Source organism: Gracilinanus agilis, chromosome 2, assembly GCF_016433145.1.
Source record: "Gracilinanus agilis isolate LMUSP501 chromosome 2, AgileGrace, whole genome shotgun sequence".
In the NCBI taxonomy this organism is placed as follows: Eukaryota; Metazoa; Chordata; class Mammalia; order Didelphimorphia; family Didelphidae; genus Gracilinanus; species Gracilinanus agilis.
Genome location: NC_058131.1, coordinates 605,833,414 through 605,846,504, shown reverse-complemented (window position 1 = coordinate 605,846,504; position 13,091 = coordinate 605,833,414). Strand labels below are relative to the sequence as shown.

Below are 13,091 nucleotides of genomic sequence, written 5' to 3'. Positions count from 1 at the left end.
ACATACATATATTACATACATATATAATATATATATTTATTACATACAGATTAATACATATAAATATTTATGTAAAAGGAAAATATGCAAACATTAAGCTGCGTTATACATAGGAGACTAAATATGTATGTGTATATTATGCATATATAATGTGTACACATACACTGGAGCATATTGGTATGCCTCTGCCTATAGAAGTGAATAATAATTAAGAGTTGAGCTAGCGACAGGAATAAATTAGGGTCAGGTTCTTGGAAAGGAAGCTGAGGAGAAGGAGGAGAAGAAACTTGAGTTATCTAGACTAGTTATCATCTTGAATCAAGTTCACAGAAATCTTTCCATTGTTCCCACATGGACACAGGGTCTATTCCAGTGACAGTGAACTTTTTAGAATTAGAGTGCCATGCCTATTCCCCACTGAGTGCTGTGCACCTCCTGCCTCCCCTTTCACCCCACACAGGGAGGGAGAAAGCTCTTTCATTGGGCTGATGGGCAGAGGGGTGAGTGAAGTGAGGAATGTCCTCAGGGAGTGTAGAGAGTGAAAGGGGAGCAGCCCAAGCTCTGCTCTCCTCCAGCTCTGCCTCCTATGAGCCACTCACCTCACCCCCTGTGTACTCCCATTGGGCTTCTGAGCAAAGGGACAGGGGATGTGAAAAAAATGTCATCAGGGGGAAGGGATCAGCTCTGCCCAACTCCATGTGCCTTTCAAGTGATAAACTCTTGAGGTGAGGGAATGGGAAGGCAGCCACAGAATGTATTCTGCATGCCATCTTTGCCACTTGTGCTATAGGTTCACCATCCCTGACCTATATCAACCAAGAATTTTGATGAGTTCTGATAGACACTTTTAGAAAGACTAGTCATGGGGCAGCTGGGTGGCTCAGTGGATTTAGAGATGGGAGGTCCTAGGTTCAAATATGGCCTCAGACATTTCCTAGTTGTATGACCCTGGGCAAGTCACTTAAACCCCATTGCCTAGTCCTTACCACTCTTCCACACAATACTGATTCCAAGACGGAAGGTAAGAGTTTGTTGTTTTTTTTTAAAAGACTAGTCTAGTCAAATGCTTCACTTAGAGTTCAGAGATATGGATTTTTAAGCTCAGTTCTAAAATAGTCTCATCATGTTGTTACAAAACTTTTTTTATCTCCCAGTTTCTCCATTTATAATATTAAGCTCATAAAAGGCCCCTCTTACTACTGTATAGAAATATTTTGAGGATACATGTGACAGTGATGATGACAACAGCTATTTAGCTAGCTAGGAAATGGAATCTGAGAGGAAGGAAGACTAAGATAAATAGAATTCAGGGTGAACTGATCCAGTATAGGACTAGGAAACCTGAATGGAAGAGAGGTCTAAGAACAAGGTTCCAACAGATAAAAAAGAATGCATATGACAAGTTTAAAAGAACTCAAAAATAGTGATGCTTGAGTCCAAACAAGAAATGAAACTGAAAGAAAATCTCTCACCATTAGCCTGATGTGTGGAATCAGGGCATTCATTTGTATCCTTGATGCTTAGCACAGTGCCTGGCACATAGTAGGTACATAATAAATGTTTTTTTTACTAACTGTAGCCCAAACAACCAAAATTCTGAAGTTTAGGAAAGGAATGAATGGTGCACCAAATTGGGTACAATTAATTTAGTCCTGTAATGTGAAATTGTGAGATGCCTCAATTATATTTTTGGCTTATATCCTGGAATTCTCTCATAGCAAGATTTACTACATTTGAGCCACCTGTGTATGCTGAACTCCAATGGAGCAGGTAGAAGGAGTGGTCATCAGAGAAAAAAGAAAAAGACCATCTCTCAATGGATCATAGGGTTATAGATTTAATTCTGAAAGGCATTTCAGAGATCAACTAGTCAGCTTTGCCATTTTGCTGAGGTGGAGACTGAGGAAGATTGTTACATGCCCAGGGTCACACAACTCATATGTGGCAAAGACACAACCTCTGATGGGGAGTTCTTCCTGAATTTTCACTCTCTTTTTCATAGCTAGTACAGGGCAAAAACACAACCTCTTTTCTAGATAGAGCTCTTCCTGAATTTTTACTCTCTTTATTAGCCTATAGAAGCAGAAAGATAATCTGAGAGCAAAAGGTGAGGTGAAGATGAGAATCTTTGTTTGGGGATCCTTACCTACTGGCTTAGGGGATGCTTTTGCCTTAAGGCTGGTGCAAAGAGTATATTTACCCTTAAATCACAATAGACATGAAGTTATTCTAAATTTCTTGGAAATACTCCTAATCATAAACCTAACGGATCTGACCTGCCTGTCAATCTCATCTGATTTAAGCTCTAGATCTAACTGCAGAGCCAGGAACTAGGGACTTTTTCAAAGTACAGCTACTGTGGAAATCACTACTTGGTGGATGATAAGAAGCATCCCAAGATCTGCGGGTTTTCTAGCTCCAGCCCTTGCCTGAGCAGGATCCTCCCCAGTCTATACTGTGTGCTGTCACCTTAAAATTACATATGCATGACTAGCAGTATTCTGTTGAGAGTGCCAGATGTAGGAGCTTGGATTTCTGTTTTGAAGTGGTGGAGAGAAGCACTGTTCCCTTGAGCTCTTGTCCAGGAAATACTGACTGATGCAGACCCTTCTGCCTGCCCACTTTCTGAATGCCTTGCCACTACTCTGATGATAACAACCAATCCATCTGCTACCATGAAATCTTCAAAGTTATCTAGGCGCTATGCAAGCATCAAGAGGAATGCCAGTCAACTGTACCCTTACAGGGAGCCACTACAGTTCAGGTGAGCATTTCTTTGACTTTTTGCATAGTGGATTCCATAAAGTCTTTGCTGTCGTGTGTAATTTCTGCCTTAGGAAGAGAAAAGACAGACAGAGATACAGATAGAGAACGAGACACTGAAACAAAGCCAGAAGAAAATAGACACAGATTCAGCAAGAGACAGAGACAGACAGACCAACAGAAACAAAGAGAGAGGCAGGCAGAGAAGATAAAAGAGAAACAAGGAGCCAGAGACATAAAAACTGATATAGAAATATTGACAGAGAGAAACAGAAACAGAAAGAAAGAGGGAGTGAATCAGGTAGAGATAGAAGGACAGAGACAGAAAACTAGAGAGAGCACTCTAGAAGCCCAAACCTGTAGTCCAATTCCATTTCATTGCTGAGTGACCCTAAGTAGGGTATTTTTCAACTTTCTAAAAAAGATAAAGAGAATTGAAGTAGTAATGACAGAGAAATCATGAGGACTGATATTATGCCCACAAAATGCTTTAAATTTCGGTGTTATAGAATATGTACTAAAATAATTTATGACAATGCTGTACATTAAAACCTTACCAATGTAAGTGAAATTAGAAATACTTTGAAACCATAAAATGTAATGAACACTGTTATCATTTCTATTACTACTATTAGATCAATTAGATGAAAATCAGAATAATTTTCAAGAGATGCCATTTATTACCTTCAATCATAGACTCAATGATTAAATTACTAACAAAGGGCTGTCAAGTAGAGATCCCCTGAGCTGGCTTTAAAGAACATTTATAATGCATTTATAATGAGAATATTAATTATATGCAAACAAATGCCTGAAATAGTTCTCTGAAATCAATTATTTCTTTCTCTGAAATCTCATTTCTAGTATACATTTCCTCTCTTCATTTAAAAAAATGTCACAATTACCTTGAATTCTCAATAAGAGAGTTGATGTAAATGAGATTTTGCTATGTTTCTTTGCTTATTTAGCTCATGTTATCACAAGAAATAGTTTTATCATTAAAGATACGTTCTTGTTTTAAAAAATGAGGTTAGCCTAGAAGGAATCAATTTGCATTTGCACCAGTAATTACTTTCCCGATATGCTCAGATTTGTTTCAACTGAAGAAATAAGTCCACCCAAGTAAATCTTTGTAGCAATAATGAGTAATGGAGTTAGTGCCTAATGGAATCCCTTATGCTGTGATGATAAGATACTGGGATCAGACTGAATTGTAGTTGCTTTTCTGTAAAGAATATGCCAGCATTATCACCTGGTTTTCTTCCCTCGTTGTCTTCTTAAACTCAGCAACTTGAATGACAGTGATAATGATGATGAAAGAGGCAACAGCAATGATCCAGAACAAATCTTCCAGAACATACAGTTCCAGAAAGATCTTATGGCCACAATTCGCTGCAGACCATGGCCCATGAGGCAGAAGCTGAAAGCTCTCAGGTAAAGACAGCTCATCACTAAACATTTTCAAATCCTTTCTTTGCGGAAGAGAAGGAGGTCATATAGCAAAATGGCCAATTATAGAAAGAATGGAAATCCATCCTTTATTACATATGTATGTATATATGAAGATTCATGAACAATTTTAGACTTATGAGATAATTAAAAATTCATAAATTTTCTTTTTGCTAGTTATATTAGAAGACTTGTATTGAGATTATGCATTGGCTACAGTTTGGAGGCAAAATAACACAATGCCCCAATTTAGCATTCTAAATCTTTATTTAATGCTCCAGCACATTTATGATAATTTGAAACTTTTGTCTTTTGACTTTTCTATGCTTATTACAAAACCAAGGGTGGCCATATAATAGAGCCTATAAAAAAGCACTGAACTGGATATCACAAGACCCAAGTTTGAATCCTAGATCTGGTACTTACTACTCAGGTAGCTTACAATATCTCTGGGATTATCAGCATCTCTGGGACAAAGTAGTCTCAAATTTAAAATAATCAGATTGTTATTCCTTTGAGCGCAATAGTATTCTATCACCAGCATATACCACAATTTGTTCAGCCATTCCCCAATTGAAGGGCATAACCTCCAGTTTTTTGCCACCACAAAAAGTGCAGCACATTCAGAGGAAGGACTGCAGGAGAGGAAACATATAAGAAAAACAACTGCTTGAACACATGGGTTGGGGTGGACATGATTGGGGATGTAGACTCGAAACTACCACAACAATGCAACTATCAACAATTTGGAAATAGGTTTTGATCAATGACACATGATAAACACAGTGGAAATGTGCGTCAGCCATGTGTGGGAGGGGTGAAGGGGGGTGAAGGGGAAAGTAGGAGCATGAATCATATAACCATGTTAAAAACGAATATTAATAAATGTTTAAAAATAATCAGATTGTACTAGGCTATCTCTATGATCTACAATTCTTTGATTTCCTAGGAGTCAGAGTAAACCAAGGTATGTTCTCAGGGTCCAGCTCTTTAATGCTGTGAGCTCTCATGTACTTGAAATGATATTCTTTCTAGTTATTGTAGAGTTAAGGAGATGTTAATCTCTATTAACTAATTAACTAGTTAAGGGGAGATTAGATAAGTAATTAACCACTAATTAAATAATTAGAAGGAGATTATTCCCTGGATGATGGCTTAATCTGAACCCATTTAGATCAGGTAAATCTTAATATCTCTACTATAATATCAATATATCAAGTGCTTAAAAAGGAGAGGGGGACTCATTAAAGTGACCCACTGCCTCCTTGCCTCCTAATCTGCAAAACAAGATACTTAATCTTTGGGCAAAGTGTCTAAACAAGACAGCATAGGATAATGGAAAAGATGTTAGACTAAAAAAAAAAAAGTCCTGAGTTCCAGTCCTAACTCTGCCATTAACTCTCTTTCTTTCTGACACTAACCCAAATTGGTATGACTAATTATACAGAGGATGGATTTCCCCAAGATTACCAGCAGCGATTCATCAATCCTATTCAATAGCTCTTTCAGTATTTTGGACATAATTTATTTGATCTTAAGTCTTTGACTTACTGAAGGTAATTAAATGTTCTCTTATCTCCTCCTCATTTGTGTTGGATTTCAATTTCCTAGTAACCATTTTTTGTTCAGTATGCCTCAATTTGAAGATCATTTTCCAGAAGCAAAATAGGAGTTGTCTACCTTCTATTATTATCATCCCCTATACCAAGTAGCAAGCTTCTTTGTTATTTGATTTCTTCTTGTGCCAAGTTGATCTAAAATTGTCCTCTTTTGTGATGTAACAGCTTGTTTGAGGTTTCTGAACCTCCAGCATTCTTCTAGGACAATGTCACTCGTCGATATTCACTTTGAGTAATATGCCTTTGTTCCTATCCTCTTTACATACCAGTCCATTAGCCAACTCCACTTTTTCCTTCTCATGAGAATAGTGTGTTCCTATCAATGAAAATTTTAGTCTGAACAACATCCCTTCCATCCTGTGCCAAATTTCCCTTGGAAAATCTTAGACTCTGGGCTCCCAATGATTATTTGTATTAACTCTTTATCTCTGAAATCTCAGGTGCATATCAGAGTATATTGCGTTTCCTCTCCTTATTTTACCCTTGTATAAACTTTTTATTTCTTTATATGCATACATATGAATTCCCTCAAAAGGGAGAAAGTACTTCATTTTTGTCATTGTATTTCCAGTACCTTGCATAGTGCCCAGAATATTCTAGATTTTTAATAAATGTTTGCTGATTGATTAATTTCAATAGATTCTAAAATTGTCACATCTCCTTTCAAAGCTTTAATCATTTCTTTTTATTTAAAATCAGTGTAATCCAAAATGGCGGTCTCCTCATTACTTCTTGAACCTTTTAGACAATGAAATTACCATCAAAGCAAGTCAGAATTTCAATTGCTCCACTTTAATAAGGCATGTCCATGCACTTCAAGTCCCCTGTGTTTGTTGATACTCTTCTGAGACTGGAGAAAAGGAGAAAAGAATAAAGATTATTTGAAGTGTGGAATTAGGGGAAAGTTCTGACTCCAAATCTAGAGTAATCTCCACTGTGCCACATGGCCTCTGGTGACCCATAAATATATTACCTCATATTACCAATTAGTACCACTATATGACTGCCACATATCAATAGTCAACCTGAAGTCAAATAAGCCCTTTTTCTAAAAGTGTTACCATTGCACCATTCTCATGCTCTCCCTACACATTAACACCAGCTCTTTCATATTAACTGTTGGATTATTTTAATTGACTGTCCTGGTGTTATTTAGACAGAACTTCAATTCATAACTACCTTCTAGAGGCAGGTGTGTTTGGAGCTCTGGTCTTAGAATTAAGAAGACCCGAGTTCAAAGGCTACCTCAAACAATAGTTTTGTGAACATAAGCAAATTGCTTAACTTTTGCCAAAGGAGCTTCTTCATCTATAAAATGGAGATAATGATAGCATCTACCTCCCAGAATTTTTCTGAAAATAAAATGGAACAATACTTAAAAAGCACTTTTTTCTTTTTTATTTAGAATATTTCTCCATGCTTACATAATTCATCATTCCCCCTCTTCTTTCCCCCTCCCAGAGTTGAGAAGCAATTCCACTGGGTTATACATGTTATCATTGTTCAATACCTATTTCCATGTTATTCATATTTGCAGTAGAGCAATCTTTTAACACTAAAACCCTAATCATATCTGTATCAAACCACATGATCAATCATATGTTTTTCTTCTGCATTTCTGCTCCTACAGTTCTTTCTCTGGATATGGATAACATTCTTTCTCATAAGTTCCTCTGGATTGTCCTGGGTCCTTGCATGGCTGTATAAAGCACTTTTCAAACCTTAAAGCACTGTATAAAAGCCATTATTATTATTATCACCAATAACTACATTTTCCTGGGCATGACTCTTTAGTAAAGGTTCTGGCTTTCCTGCTCAGATAAGGACATGGTGACATAACAGATGCAATATGTTGCAGTAGAAAATGCCCTGGATTTGGAGATGAATCCGGACTCCAATACTTGCTGCCTATGTGACTTTAGACAAGTCATTGGCTTCTCTGGGCCTCATCTGTAAAATAGAGGTGTTGGAATAGATTATCTCTCAGTTCTCTTCCAATTTTAATCTATGATCTCAAGTCACAACTCATGTACTGTCATATGATTGCTTTCTCTTAGGAAAAAACTGAATTCCACTCATAGAGTTTCCACCGCTAATGAGGTAATCTTCCCCCTCTAAATCATACATCAGAGAGAGGGCATTAATATATGGGATTGTTTCATATAATATCAGTACTGGGAAAAATATGAGATTCATTACAGGCTTGGAGTTGGGAGGGAGGCTGAAGAGCTCATGGAAAAATTGAATTTCCTGATCACCACAAAGTGGTTCAAGGAAATATTTGCATAATTCCATCATCCCACAGCAACATTTCATAGGTTCTGGGGCAACTGTTTCTGCTTTACTTATTCAAATGTATTTGGCCTAGCATTCAAAATGTAATAAAATGGAGCTGTCTGGACATGATGACCTTTCCTTCTTTTGCAGACGAGCTAAAGAGATCGTGTTAAAGTTTGAAGGGAGGCTGACCAGAACAAGAGGCTATCAAGCAGCAGGTGCTGATGTAGGTATATAGTCTTCCTATTTGCCAGGGCATGTTGTCATCTGTTGGTTCTGCACCAACGGGTCTAGCAGGTCTCTGGGTCCCCATCACTCCCAAGCAAACCCAGTTCTCACAACTAACCCCATTGCTTTTAGCTTCCCATACCACTCCCATGGGAAATATGTCACACCTGTCATTAAGTCCCCTAACACTTCGTACTGTCACTTTTCTGGTGGAAGCTATTCCCCATTTATCTCTGCTTATTTGTTGCAATTATCAGAGGCAGCTACAACATAGTGAATATAAAGATGACCTCAGCATCAGAAAGACCAAAATTCAAGTCCTGCCTCAGTCACACAGTGGCTTTGTCACCCTGGCCAAATCGCTTAGCCTCTGGCTGCTACAGCTTCCGTAACTATCACGCAAGGATAATAGTACCTTCCTCCCAGAACTGTAGTGAGACTGAGATGAAATAATATGTTTATAGTACCCAGCATAGTATCTGGTACATAGTAGATGTATAATAAATGATTGTTTTTTTTGTCCAGGCAATTCATTAAGATTATGAAACGGCTGGATGGATAACACAAGTTATTAAATAGGCAGTATATGAAAAGCAGCATGCTGAGTACTTAACATACAAATAGAAAAGCAAGACAGACAGTCCCTGGTCTGAAGGAGTTCACATTCTAATAGAGGGGGGAAAGCCATATGGAAAGGCCTGGTGGTCCTTAGGATGCAATGGCAAAGTAGATAATAATACCTCATTTTTATTTTCCTTTCCAATGATTAAAAAAAAGTGTCTGTTTTTTGTATTTGCCATTTTTACTGTGCTGAGGACCTAATGGTGGAAATTTATTTTTATAGCTCTTCAATAGCTGCGTATACATAGAAGAAAGGGGCATTATGGCATCTATAATGGCAATAACAATAACTGTATCAGATTTACATTATGTTGTTCCCTTGGACAGCTCCTCTAGCTATAGGGGGCTAAGGTAGAAGTAAAATCAGTGGTCTGAGAAATGCTGCTCTTCTCAAGGCATTGTGATTACCTGCCCATCATTTGTTCAGTGGTTAGTCCACAATGACCCTTTTTTCTGCAAGAATAGACTTGCAAAACTCATGCAAATCTCAGGAAATTTCTCACTCAGAGCTCACTATATCTATGAAATCATAAGCCCAGTCCAAAATAAAATTTCTTCAATAATTCATTGGTCTATGGGGGCAGCTGGGTAGCTCAATGGAGTGAGAGTCAGGCCTAGAGACAGGAGGTCCTAGGTTCAAACCCGGCCTCAGCCACTTCCCAGCTGTGTGACCCTGGGCAAGTCACTTGACCCCCATTGCCCACCCTTACCAATCTTCCACCTATGAGACAATACACCAAAGTACAAGGGTTAAAAAAAATAATTCATTGGTCTTACTAGGCCTTGCAGATCAAGACCTAAAGAATAAACAGACCCGAATATCTACAGCTGGGAAGAAGCATTATCTAATTTATGAATTGTGTTTCTCTGTATGCCTTTCATTGATGCTGCAAATTGTTTAAATAGAGTCTTTGGCCTTGATTAAGATAATTAGTTAATAGAGTTTTCCCCCAATAAAGATGATACATGGTATAGCATGCTAACTACAAGTCTCAGCTAATCATTTCACAAAACTATAATATTGATCCTGACAGAAGACATTCATTAAACAAATAATTTGCTTTCTACAAAAAAAAATAATTTAAACTATATACATGCAAACTGCTCTTCTCTATTCTGTACATGCTTCTATTTGTGTGTGTTACTGATTCAGATGTTTTAGGCTTACATAAAAATCTTAAATATAACCTACTAGTCACAGACAGCTAGATGGTTCAGTGGATAGAGTGCTGAGCCTAGAGTCAGGAAGACTCATCTTTATGAGTTCAAATCTGACTTCAGACTATGTGACCTAGGGCAAATCAGTTAACCCTTTTTGCCTTGGTTTCCTTACCTATAAAATGAACTAGAGAAGGAAATGTCAAACCACCCCAGAATCTCTGCCAAGAAAATAACAAATGAGATCATGAAGATTTGGACACAATTGAAATGACTGAACTGTCAGTGTTATTTACCCCCAGCCCAACCTGATGATTTGGCATGAACAGAATCATCAATATCACAGCCTAGATCTAGAACTAGAGGGAATCTCTAAGCCCATCTAGTCCAGAACTCTTGTTTTACTAATAATGAAACTAAGGTCCAGGGAATACATGTGCTTTTCCCAAAGTTAAGCAAGTCATAAGCAACAGAGGCAGCATTTAAATGCATATCCCCTGACTCCAGAATCTCTTTTTTCACTGAACATGTTACTTTCCAATTGCAATATGTTATTTCAATAAATATCTATAGAATGAAACAGATTTGTCCTCTGGCACATCATCAAAAAGATAAACATTTCATTACTTATGAATAAAAAGAAGGAAGGAAGGAAGGAAGGAAGGAAGGAAGGAAGGAAGGAAGGAAGGAAGGAAGGAAGGAAGGAAGGAGAAAGAGAAGGAGGGAAGAAAAGGGATAAAGGTAAAGAAAGAAGAAGGAAAGAAGGGAAAAAATAATCTTACAAAGGGAAAGAGAAGAGAGATTGGAAAGGGAAAGGAAAGGAAGGGGATATCATAGAGGTCTGCATCACAAGCACACATTATCTTGTAGCTAAGGATCTCTTAATTGTATTTGCAATGGGGTATTTCCTCAGTAATTTTGTTTGTCTCCAAGACAAACTCTGCTTGCTCTTGTTTAAGAAGCATGATCTAGTAAGGTTCTGGGTTTTTTAAACAAGTATAAGTATTTTTTTTAATATTCTTAGATATTATTTCATTTTTTTAATTCAATTCAACAAATTTATTTTTTAAGTGTTTCCTATATGAAAGGCTCTTTCCTTTCAGGGGGAATAGTTTTTACCTAATGACAATTAAATTTCTCAAGTCAAGTTACAACCAAGGGAATATTTTCCTGAGGTGTTCAAGGTGGGTAAGGTAGTTATAGCTTCAGCTAAACACAATGAGCTAAGATAGGGTCACAATGACCAAAATAACAGCATAGTGTAATGGGAAGCATACTGAATTTTTTAATGATAGCTAGCATTTATATAGTGCTTTAATGTTTGCAAAATGTTTTACAAATATTCTCTCATTTTATCCCCACCACAATCTTGATAGGTTGGTGCTATTGTTATCCTCATTTTAGAGATGAAGAAATTGCAGCACAGAGGAGTTAGGTGACCAGCAATTGCCCCTTGCCCAGGGACACCTAATTTGGCAGTGTCTAAGCCTGGGTTTGAACTCCCTGACTACAAATTCAGAATTATTCCCACTGAACCACTTCACCCTTGAATTTAGAGTCAAAGGAGCTATGTTTAAATCTTTACTTTCTGGGTATTACACAGAGAATTTGGTCACAAAAAAGGCTATTGCTAGCCCTTTAATCAATAGATCAGACTCCTTCTAGACCAAAAAGTGGCATATGAACTTAAACTGGGAAGATAAGTTTGAATTCTGATTCTTACACTTACTATCTGTAGTACCTTAGTCAAATCACTTCACTTCTGGACCTCAGTTTTCTTCTCTGGTAAATGCGGATCATAACAAGACATTTATTGTTTACACTAAAGAAAAATTCATGGCGGAAATAAAGTGAAGAATGGTATGTTTCAATCTACATTTGGACTCTATACCACTCTATAGTGGTAGATAGTCTTTTTCATCATGAGTCCCTTGGAGTTGACCTTGTTGCTAATAATTAAGTAATAATTAAGTACTAGTTAAGCCATTCACAGTTGATTATTATGTTAGTCAAATCACAACAGTAATAATCTTTTCATTTGTGGAAGTCTCAGTGTAGGAAGGAAATTAATGATCTCAAGAACATACAGAAGAGGGAAACTAGGTTGGTGAAGGGACTTGAATATATGACATATGAAAAATCTATTGAAGTAATTAGGAATGCTTAGCCTAGAAAAGATAAGGCTTATGGAGGGTATGTCTTCAAGTATTCAAAAAGGGAAGAAAGACTAGACTTGTTCTATTTGGCCCCAGAGTTGTACAAGTAAAAATAAAACAAGAGTTCAAAAGGACAAATTTGGAATTTATGTCAGGAAAAAAACTTAACAATTAAAGCTTCCCCAAAATATAAGAAACTGATTCTAAAAATGGTGGAGTCTCACTCATTGTCAAGTAAAGGATGAATGACCTCTTCTCAGGTATGTAATAGTGGGGTCTCATTTCAGACATGGTTTGCATGAAGTGGCTGCTGAAACCACTGCAGATTCCAAATTATGTGATTCTTTGACTCAATGAGACTTTGATTTTATAAGAAAGAAATATTTTTTAAAATAAATTGACATTCTCATTCCTCCATCTGTAATTTTCCATTTCTATCCCCTAGATATATGCATTTCAAATTTAATTCAACAAATGCTTAATCAGTACCTACTGATTACAGTTCATTATACTAGGTAATGGAAGAGACAGAACATTTAAAAGAAACATGGCTCCTTCCCAAACAGAATTATTATCTAGTAATGGAATGAGACACAAATACTTATGACAATAATTGCCTTACATGAAAAGTAATTGCCTTTTATTTTGATAGTAACTAGTCATTTCCTCTATTAAGATAGAGTCAATTTTGTTTTGTTTTGGTTTCTTGGTGATTTTGTTTGTTTCTCACTAAGTCCAGTGCCTTTTGTCTATCTTTTTAAAAAGCTTTTCCTGAAGTACTGTTGCAGGTCTTCTAAACAACCTACAAATCATTTCTTAA

General features: G+C 37.0%; 1 protein-coding gene across 1 annotated transcript in view; it reads left to right on the top strand.

The window, feature by feature from the left end:
• The first annotated feature begins 2,675 nt into the window (after nt 1-2,675).
• Nucleotides 2,676-13,091, top strand: part of TMC3 (transmembrane channel like 3) — a 72,316-nt gene continuing 61,900 nt past the window's right edge. The window contains exons 1-3 of the mRNA XM_044662515.1: nt 2,676-2,764; nt 4,051-4,197; nt 8,259-8,334. Coding sequence (XP_044518450.1) covers nt 2,676-2,764; nt 4,051-4,197; nt 8,259-8,334 — 312 coding nt within the window. The remainder of the gene's footprint in view (nt 2,765-4,050; nt 4,198-8,258; nt 8,335-13,091) is intronic.